Source organism: Rissa tridactyla, unplaced genomic scaffold (genome assembly GCF_028500815.1).
Source record: "Rissa tridactyla isolate bRisTri1 unplaced genomic scaffold, bRisTri1.patW.cur.20221130 scaffold_29, whole genome shotgun sequence".
In the NCBI taxonomy this organism is placed as follows: Eukaryota; Metazoa; Chordata; class Aves; order Charadriiformes; family Laridae; genus Rissa; species Rissa tridactyla.
Window position 1 is genome coordinate 3,701,568 of NW_026529507.1, and position 10,641 is coordinate 3,712,208.

The 10,641-nt window shown below is 51.3% G+C and overlaps 1 protein-coding gene across 1 annotated transcript; it reads left to right on the top strand.

Moving 5' to 3' along the window:
• Positions 1–403: 403 nt before the first annotated feature.
• Positions 404–1,066, top strand: LOC128903330 (olfactory receptor 14J1-like; the record flags this gene model as incomplete). Its single annotated transcript, XM_054187346.1, has 1 exon — positions 404–1,066. A coding segment is annotated over one exon (663 nt), but the record flags the coding sequence as incomplete, so codon positions are not given.
• Between the last annotated feature and the right edge of the window lie 9,575 nt (positions 1,067–10,641).

Sequence of the window (10,641 nt, forward strand, 5' to 3'; positions counted from 1 at the left end):
CAGAGATCTCAGCTCTCTGGTGGACTATCAGCCAGCACCAACCAGAGTGTACAAAAAGGACCTGCAAAAGGTCTTCCTGAAAGGCGAGAGCCAGTTTGGTGGGTTTCTAAGACCAATTGAATACTTTAGTTTGAGAGAAATCTTCCCTAACTTCTCACTGCTTTTCTTTCCATTCACAGGTCTCCAAGCCCAGGGGAAGAAAATGTCGAATGGCAGCTCCATCACCCAGTTCCTCCTCCTGGCATTTGCAGACACGCGGGAGCTGCAGCTCTTCCACTTCTGGACCTTCCTGGGCATCTACCTGGCTGCCCTCCTGGCCAACGGCCTCATCATCACCACCATCGCCTGTGACCACCGCCTCCACACCCCCATGTACTTCTTCCTCCTCAACCTCTCTGTTCTTGACCTGGGCTCCATCTCCACCACTGTCCCCAAAGCCATGGCCAATTCCCTCTTGGGTACCAGGGCCATTTCCTACAAAGGATGTGTTACACAGGTGTTTTTTTTCTTTTTCTGTGCTGCAGCAGAGTTTTATCTTCTCACCGTTATGGCCTATGACCGCTACGTTGCCATCTGCAAACCCCTGCACTACGGGACCCTCCTGGGCAGCAGAGCTTGTGTCCACATGGCAGCAGCTGCCTGGGGCAGTGGGTTTCTCTATGCTCTCCTGCACACGGCCAATACATTTTCCCTGCCCCTCTGCCAGGGCAATGCCCTGGACCAGTTCTTCTGTGAAATCCCCCAGATCCTCAAGCTCTCCTGCTCACACTCCTACCTCAGGGAAGTTGGGCTTCTTGTGGTCAGTGCCTGTTTAGGCTTCGGGTGCTTTGTTTTCATCGTGCTGTCCTACGTGCAGATCTTCAGGGCCGTTCTGAGGATCCCCTCTGAGCAGGGACGGCACAAAGCCTTTTCCACGTGCCTCCCTCACCTGGCCGTCGTCTCCCTGCTTGTCAGCACTGCCATGTTTGCCTACCTGAAGCCCCCCTCCATCTCCTCCCCAGTTCTCGACCTGGTGGTGGCTGTGCTGTACTCAGTGTTGCCTCCAGCACTGAACCCCCTCATCTACAGCATGAGGAACCAGGAGCTCAAGGAGGCCATTAGGTATCTGATTTCTTGGATTTTTTTCAAGAGGGAGAAATGTTCCACCTCTCTCCACAAATGACTCCCGCACTATTTGATTCCATCTGCTTTTTTGTGTGTTTTGTTATTGGCTTTGTGTTTTTAATGATTACATTTCTCATCATTGCTGTTGATATTGTCATTTATGGTTTTTATGCTCCTACACAAAGGTTTCACTTGTGTCACTACACCTGAGACATTTACGTCTTAGTTTCACCTGGTTCCCTTCTAAAAATGTATTTCACAGTGGCTCAGAGCTGGCCTCTTTCACAGAGTCTCTGTTAACAAAGCAAGATCTCCCTGGTGCAGTGCTTTAATGCTGGGGTCTTTCTCCAAACATGCCTGAGGAAATTCACCCCTGAAGGTCTTCTTCCTCCTCCATGTGTCCAGGAATAAAAAGCTGACTGTCCGTTTGTAACATTTTAGAGATATTGGACTGGATTTAGGAGTCACCAGTCGGTGTCTGGTGAGAGGTAAGATCGTGGGTTTAACTGAGGGACGTACCCCAGCCCTTCACACAGATGACATAAAGGCCACCCATCCTGTGGGAGGGGAATCTGGAGCTGTCTGGAGAGGCTGGTGTTTCTCCAGGGACAGCATGTTCCTGGGGTTGTGCTGGGATGGCAGAGGTCAGAAGGATGGGGTCTGGGGCCTCAAGCAGAGGCCATGTGCAGACCTCCTCTGGGCACTCTCCCGTTCCTCCCCACCTGTCTACAGCAGGAATTCCCACAGAGGGACAGACACGTCCAGGTGTGGCCACACCACGGCTCACTGAAAGGGCATGAAAAGTCAAGCTGTCTGGGTAGCCCTCTCCTCCTAATCCATCCCTGTGTGCAGCTGGCCTTGTTCATGGTCAGCATGCGCCACTGGCTCACGTGGTGTCCCTCATAATGCGTGGGCCCTTCTCCTCAAGGTCACTGCTCATCCTGTCACGTCCCACCTGGCACTGTAATACGGTGTTTTTCTTCCCCCTGATGCAGGACTGGCCACTTCTCTTTGTAAAACTTCAGCAGTTTCTTCTGGCTGACTCCCAGAATTTCCCAAGGTCCCCCTGAACTGAAGATCCATTTTGTTCATTCTTCATGTTTGCGTGCAGGCACCTCACCATGGTTGTGGTGATGCATCAGCACAAGATAACAGCACGAGGAGTTGCAGGGCACTACAGGGAATTAAAGACATTCCTAATTTTGTACTGTCCAACAGAGGAATTGTCACAACAGCTATGTTAGAAACATCTTTGTGCCCCGTAGAGAGGGCACAAAGCAAGCAAATGTAGGGCCTGTGGGGAAAGAGAAGCTGGGCTGTTTGTAGAGGAATCTACGACAATGGTTAAAGAAAAGAGCTTGGGAAGGGGAAAGAGGAAAAAGGAAAACCAAAAGTTCAACTCAGGATATGATGAAAGCGGTTTGGAGATACCCGATGAGCAGCATTGAGTCAATGCCTTGAGTGGGACAAAAAACCCACAGCGGAGTGGACCAACGTTATGTCTGCTTACTTCTGTGGTCATGGGCAACGTGAGCGCTCTCCCCCTCATCATGAAGGGAAGACCCGTGGTGGAAAGAAATGCACAGTCTCTCATCCTGGAAGGGACCTTGGGAAGACTCCAGACCAAGACAATCCACAGTCTGTGGAGAAAGGGCAATGAGGATGGGGCTGTTTGCATGCTAGTTAGCGTTAGTGTTAGATGTGTACCTCTATAGATACACAGACAGCACGGATCCCTCCAGGAGCTGGTCTCAGACCCTCCATCTCTCTAGAAGCTGGCCTCGGGATTCCCTCATCCCTCCAGTTCCCCCATGCACAGACAAGCACACACACACACAAACAAATGGCCCTCTCCAGCACAGAACCACGGAACCCTGGAGGCTGGAAGGCAGCCAGCTTCCACCTTCTCTGTGCTTCCTCTTCAGGCTTGATGTTAGTCAGAGCTCTTTTCTCATGCATGCCAGCCTCCTGCCACCTTGGCATGACTTCCTGCATGTTGGCATGGACCATTCTGGATGACGAAGAGGTGATCCTTGACCACCAAAAAGCTCCCTGCAGGACCCACCTGGCCACAGACATCCTCTGATCCAAGGGTATCAAAATCTACCTCCCTAACTCTTATGCCCATCAGTCTTTATCGTATGAGAATGAATTAACTTTCTTAAGATATATAGCTAGCTAGCTCCCATTGTGTACTGATTTATCATGCTTGGGTAAGTGAGTTAAAGGACGTCAGCTCATCACAAGGAGCAGAAGAACAGCCCTGCCCTCAAAATAAGGACTTCTCAGAATCATTCAGCTGTCCATGAAGGATAAAAGATACCCCTGGAGAACCGAGATAATGCCAGTATCCTCGTCCCTCTTACACACCTTTGAAACTCTCCCAGTGTCCAGCATCACAGACAAGTAATTAGCAATAGACCAACTCCGGGGACGTCTGGATCAATAGACAAGCCGCGAGAAGGCTGATGGCTGATGGAGCTGCAGAGATATAGCTACTTTGTGCAGTTTTACTGTGATTAGGAATTGGTACTCCGTGTCTGTGTTAGTTAGTCATTAGTCAAATAATAAGGTACCTGAATGCTTGAATGGCATAAGAACCCTGTGTTTAACCGCATTTGAGGTACCCCAATTGAGCTCGGACGCCTCATGCACATGACTAAATATTTACGCGTGCACCTCTGTACTTTGTGTCCTAGCCTCTCTGCTCGGTCAGCACGGGCCACTTGCAAATTTTCATAACACAAGTGACTGATTGCCACTGCAGTGGGACAAGGTCTCTCCCTTCTCCATGCAGTAGATGTGAGGCAGTTTAGAACACAAGACACGTCACACCAGGGTCTCCACTCATGTGTTGCACTCTCAAACTGCTGTTTTTTCTCTTGCCCAACATTTACTCACCCTCTTCACAATACAGTCAAGGAACAGGCCAAAAAATCTCGTGGGGGACCTGTCAGCAGCACCTTGTCATTCATGGAGATCACCTTCACCTTTGTCAAAGGCCCTTGAGGGCTGCAGAGACACCACTGACAAAAACCCTCTTTCTTGCCAGGGCCGCCCTTCCCTTCTGTTCTTGCAGACAGCAGGCTTTGCTCACCATCAACATCCAATTTCAGCTTCAAGCTTCCAGGTGCCGTCCACTTGACCGTGTCTCTGCCGTGAAGCAAAGCCTTTGCACACAGAAGGTCTTCAATGCTTGGTACCAGGTTTCCTTTAAGAGACGTCCGAGCTTGGCCTGGAGCTACACCTGAGGTGCCACAGCCCAGATGTGCACCAAAACTCTCAGCCAGGGGAAGAGGCAAGTTGAGAGAGAGCCTGTGCTTTTTGACTTTGACAGAGGAACTGCCAAGGCGTGGTGGGACAAGGCACACAGCTTGGGGTGCTGCAATGGATGGCTACAGGCTTTTCAGGAGAGACAGGCTGGAAGGATCAGGAGTGGGGTTTCCTGAAAGTGAAGCCGTTAACTGGATGTATGGCGCAACTCCTTGGGGCAGGTGAAGAGTTTGGTGAGCCTTTGTGGGGGAGGGTGAGAGGAGAGGCCAGTAGAAGTGTCCTGTCATGGTGGGAGATAAGGAACCCACAGTCAGGATGAGGAAGAGGGTATAGTCTTTCTGAAGGATCCCAGGGAAGCGTCTGGCTGTACGAGCCTGGGTCTCGCTGGGGACTGCCATGATACTGGCAGCTTCTGAAAGAGGAGCACAGCAGCATGTACAGTCCAGGTGGTTTCTGGAGTGTCTTAGGACAACGTCTTAGCACAGCTGCCAGATGGGCCAACAAAAATAATGCCAACCTTGATGTGATACCTGCAATGCAGGAAGAGCTGGTCAGAGACGTGAAGATTGGCTGTCGTGACCCTGAAGTAGTGGGGTCCCAGCACTCCAGGGCAGTGAGGAAGCAGAACAGAAGACTGCAGACGCTGGACCTCAGAGGTCCTTTTGTCTTTGGCCTACGCTGAGGAGTTTTCGTGGGGATCCAATGGTCAGGAGCATTGAAGGTGGCGCAAAGCTCTGTACAGCTGGTCTTCAAGGACAGCATCCTCCAAGAAGAACATTGGCCTGTATCAAAACTCAGTTTGAAACCTGAAAGTAAATTCAGGGGAATCATAACGAGATTTCCAACTTCAGGAATTCTTACAGAAGAAAACAAAGATATTAGTTGGACACTGCTGTATTGAGTTAGAGTAGGGAGAGAGAGTTCCGAGATACTCTATGCCTTTTTTGCCTCAGACTTCCCCAGCAAGGTCTCTCAGGGCTTTGTGCCTCGAGGCAAGACTCTGGACAAGAACAGCCAATGGCGGATAGGAATGAAATCAGGATCTACTGGAGCAAACTCAACCACTACCAGTACATGGGAATGGACGGGGCACATCCAGAGGTGCTGGAAAGTAAGAGAATGTCACAGTGAGGCCACTCTCCCTCATCTTGGAAAGGTCCTGGAGGCTGGCGGGACTCCCTGACATCTGGCCAAAAGTAAATGCTGCATGCATCTTTCAAAAGGGTCCAGAGAAGGAGGTGGGGAGCTAAAGGCTGCTTAGCTTCCCTTTAGATGAGGAACATGTCCCAAAGCATGTTCTCTCGCACTGCATTTCTGGGTGCCTGAAGGAGACGGTGCCTGGATGAACTCAGGGAACATGTACACCGGTTACGGTTTGGCACTTGGAGGGCCATGGTGTTATGCCATTGTACGCCCCATAAAGATTTGGCCATCTCAAAAAAAGGGACGATAGGAGGGAAGTGCTAGCAGGTGGGACCATTGCTTGACTGCAAAGAGATAAAGGCAGGATCTATCCAACGTATCCAACCTTCATTGATCCCAGCCTCTTTTAGATAGGAGATATAGATGTGAAATATATTAAAATAAACATGTCCTCGGAACACAGTCTGGGATCTGTGCTTGACAGGAAAATGTGTTTTCTATTGGTCTAAGGCCATCCAGAATGGAAAGTGAACTTCAGGGCAGGGAATGGGGACGTGACATACAGCTGAGGAATGTCTTCTCTGTATTGAACTCTGCCTGCCTTTGATTTCCTTTGTTGGCCATTAGGAAACACCATTCTGTGTCAGCTCGTTTTCAAGGTAAAGCAGGTGGGAACCGGTGCCAAGGAGTGGCAACACGCAGCTACGGACTGGAGTGGAGAAAGCTCAGGTTTGAACAGGCTGCTGTAAGTCCTGGTTGCCAGGTGAGAGACATGGTGAGACTGAGACAAAGCCTGTCCATGGAGTGTTTGCAATAAAGGGTCTTGCCTTAAAGGGTCTTGAGGCTCCATTAGCAGAAATTCAGGACCAATATGAACTGGAGATTGCTGGCATCATTTATTGTGTAAGAAGAAAAAATAAAGAACAAAATAAGAAGGAAGCAATCCTTTCTTATGGTTGTTTAGTATTGAAATGTATTCATCTGAGAACTCTCTAATTAAGCACAGAAGAACTGAGGAATCCAGGAAGACTACGCACAGAGACTTGGCTGGTTATGGCATTTGGTATGGAAATGAGTCCTCTCCGGCCAAGATCCTGTAGACCCTCAAACACTGGGCAAGCCTCTAGAGAAGTAAAACTCAGCAGCAAACCCCAAGATGGTGAGGGTGTTACCAGGCCCCACTGATGCCCATCACTGGAGACACCATGGAGGGAACGACCGGACAAGATTCCTGTCCCTGGGGACCGGTGAAGCAGAAAGTCAGAAGCACTGGTTATAGGTGGAAAATCAAATGTGGAGGTGGCTCTGAAAACCTTTGATGCACTTCATCAATGGAGATAGCTACGCCCTGTCCCCTGTCCCTTGGGGATTTGCCAGAGCCTGTGAGATTCCAACAGTTCACCCACCTTCTTCCAAAGCCCTGATAATGTTCCCCTCACACAGAAGATGCCTTAGCCCCCCGACTTGCTTGAACCTTCTGGTGGAAGTTCCAATATGAACTGGTGCCAAAGGCAGCCAAGTGGTGTGCTACATCTGACATTGCCAATGCATTCTTCTTTTTCAATCCCTTTGGCAGCAGGGTGCAGGCCACAGTTTGCTTTCACGTGGTGTCCAATGCACCTGGAATGCCCCCAGTGACAGGACAAGAGGTACTTGAACATAAGAAGTTCCATCCAAACATGAGGAGGAACTTCTTGACTTTGAGGGTGGCAGAGCACTGGAACAGGCTGCCCAGAGACGTGGTGGACTCTCCTTCTCTGGAGACTTTCAAAACCCGCCTGGACGCATTCCTGTGCAACGTGCTCTAGATGAACCTGCTCTGGCAGGGGGGTTGAACTACGTGATCTCCAGAGGTCCCTTCCAACCCCTACCATTCTGTGATTCTGTAATCGACTATCCTACAGTTTGCCATGGACTAATCCAAACTGCACTGGAACAGCGTGATACCCCTGAACATCTACAATACATCCATGATCTCATCATGTGGGGCAACAAAGCAGAAGTGTTTGAAAAGGGGAAAAGAGCAATTCAGATTCTTCTGAAAGCTGGTTTTGCCATAAAAGAAGCAAGGTCAAGGGACTTGCAGAGAAGATTCAGTTCTTGAGAATAAAATGGCAGGATGGATGCCGTCATGTCCCTATGGATGCGGTCAACAAGATTGCAACCATGTCTCCACCAGCTAAGAAGAAGGAAGCACAAGCTTTCTTAGGCCTTGTGGGATGCTGGAGAATGCATATTCCAGGTTGTAATCAGCTTGTGAGCCCTCTCTATGGAGTAACCTGAAAGAAGATCTATTCTGAGTGCGGCCTTGAGCAACAACAACCCTTTGAGCAGATCAAACAGGAGATAGCTCGTGTGGTAGCTCTTGGGTCTGTCCAGACAGGACCAGCTGTGCATAATGGTCTCTACAGTGCAGCTGTGGCACGTGGTCTCACCTGGAGCCTCTGGCAGAAATCATCGGGAGAAACCTGAGGTCAACCTCTAGGCTTTGGAGATGAGGGTATTGAGGATCGGAAGCCCTCAGCACCCCAACCGAAAAAGAGATCCTGACAGCGTATGAGGGGGTTTGAGCCACTTCAGAAGTTGCTGATGGGCAAGCACGGCTCCTCCTGGCACAGCAGTTGCCTGTGCTACACTGGATATCCCCTCCACACATCACCCGACTGACGCTACATGGACTAAGCGGGTAGTGCTGATCACACAGTGAGCTCGACCAGGGAAACCAAACCTCCAGGAACCCTTGAAGAGATTACGGACTTTCCAGAGGTCATAGATTTTGGAGCATCTCATGAGGAGGTGGCTCATGCCCAGGTGGCACCCTCATACAATGGGTTGTCATCTACTGATGAAAGGTGTGAAAGGCAGGGCCAGAAGGCTGGATGCCTCTCCCAAAGCTGGTATCAGGAGCACACCCAAGGAACTGTTCCATGAAAAGTCCTCATGGTATTCTGGGGTTCTCCACAGACTCAGGGGGACAGGGTCAGAGTTGCAGGGGGATCTGTTAGGGACCAAGGGCTGGACGAAGAGAGCTCCCTTCTTGGTGGCACATGTCCAAGCAGAGTGCACATGGCCTTCGATTATTCTTCCTGGTACTGTCCCACTTGTGGTATGGGTGATGGCCACCGCTATCCTGGAGAGGAACTTGGAGTTGCCAGGAGAGCTCATGGGATCTCCCGGAAAAGTATGTGAGTCTGGGTGAGCAGTGAGTGGCACCTCATCAAATGAGTGACCATCCAAGGTGGAGTGTCCTTGAAGGAAAGGTGAACCTAAAGAGCCCATGGGCTAACAAGGCCCCTGCAATGCCAGGAGCCAGCAGGCCAAAGGGACAAAAGACTAGACAATGGTTCAGCCCACTGTCCTGGAGACCCTGTGGGACCGATCTAGGGCAGCCCTTCCCTGCCCTTTGTGACACTAAAGACACCCCATTGTCCTGCCAAGCCCTGTCCTTGTCTACTGAGCAATCAGGGAAGATGGAAGGGGACTCAGCAGCGGTGATCCCTTTCTGGCTGGGGCTGCTCCCCACCTTGACCAGCATGGCGAGTGCAGGGTCACCCCATGGCCCCAGGGCACCACAGCCCCCTCCCTCTGCAGAGCAGCACCGCCAGCTCAGGTCCCTGCAGGAAACATGGGGTGGGAACCAGGAAGGTCCAGCCAGGCCAGCCTGGACACACTCACCTGGGGAAAGGCTTTCTGGGGAGAAAGGGTGACCAGGGAGAAGAGCAAGGGAGCATTTCTGTGCCTGCAGGGAGGAATCCATGAGAAGGAGAAACCTCTTCCTGCAGGCCCCCACTCTGGGCAGGCTGCTCTGTGCCTGGAGCAGGACTCTTGTGCTGGCCTGGGGAGAGGGGCTGGCACTGAGGGGACACAGACCATCTGTGGCCCTGGCACTGGGGGAGGTCACCAAAACAGGAGGGCTGAGGGGGACAGAGCCCTGAGGGCTGCTGGGGTACTTTGCCAGGGAGGTGTCTCCCCACCCTTGAGCACACCTGTCCCATGCGGTTCCAGCACGGTGGGGCCATTGGACCGTTAATGGGGCAGCAAGGACGGCCTTCCCATTGCTCTCCGGTTTCCCATCCCCTTACTCCTCGCTCAGTCACATCCCTCTAAAGTACCCAGGTGCTGCTTTGAGCTTCAGGCAGTTGGAAGAATGCCCTGGTCTTTCGGCAGGCTGATAATCTCTTCAGCCTAATCCTTCCATGTGTTTATATCTGTCATATCCCATCCATCTCTCTCCCATACTTGGAGTGAGGTTATTCCTTTTGGTTGGTGACCCTCGCTGGAGGAGGTTCACCAGGTTGAAGAAGCCCATGTCCCTCATCGTTCCCAGACAGGGCTTATGCACTAAGCCCCAATCCTCAAAACTAAGAAATTCCAACTGAACTCAAGAAAACAGGTTTTGGCATCAAGAACACACAACCCTGGCCCAGGCTGCCCTGAGAGGCTGTGGAGTGTCCTGTTGTGGAGATACTAAAAACCAGCCTGGACATCTTCTTAAGTGACCTGCTCTGGCTGACTCCCTCTAGGGCAGCAGGAATGAACTAGACGATCTCCAAAGATCCCTTTCAATCTACATGATTCTGTGAGGACATGGCAGTCCAGCAACATCTAGGGTAGATGCTTGTGAGGTCCCTTCTGCCTGAGAACCCAACAGGCCAGCAGCAGGCCAAGGCCTGGCGTGTTGATTGTGAGGTCACCGCTGCTATAACGGCAGGAACCTGGTGGCAGGCCAACCCCCGGCTCAAGGCTGGGTTCGGTGCCTACGAGGTCATTTCTCCATGAGTACCTGACAGGCCAGCAGCAGGCACGTGGTGTGGATGTTGGTTATGAGGTCAGTGCTGCCACAATCTCTGATAGGCCAGAAGCAGGCAGATATTGATTTGGAGGTCACTTCTGCCTGAGTCCTTGATAGCCCCGCAGCAGGCAAATGGCCTGAATGCCAGTTGTGAGGCTGCTGCTGCCTGAGGACCTGAGAGACCATGAGCAAGCTCGTGGGTGTTTGAAGCCCTGTGTTCCAGAGCACCCCTTAGGCCAGCAGGTTGAAGACCAGGCTTGGTTCTTGTGAGGCCCCAAGTATGGGACATGCCAGCAGCATCCGTATGAATGCAAGACACAGTATGGGAC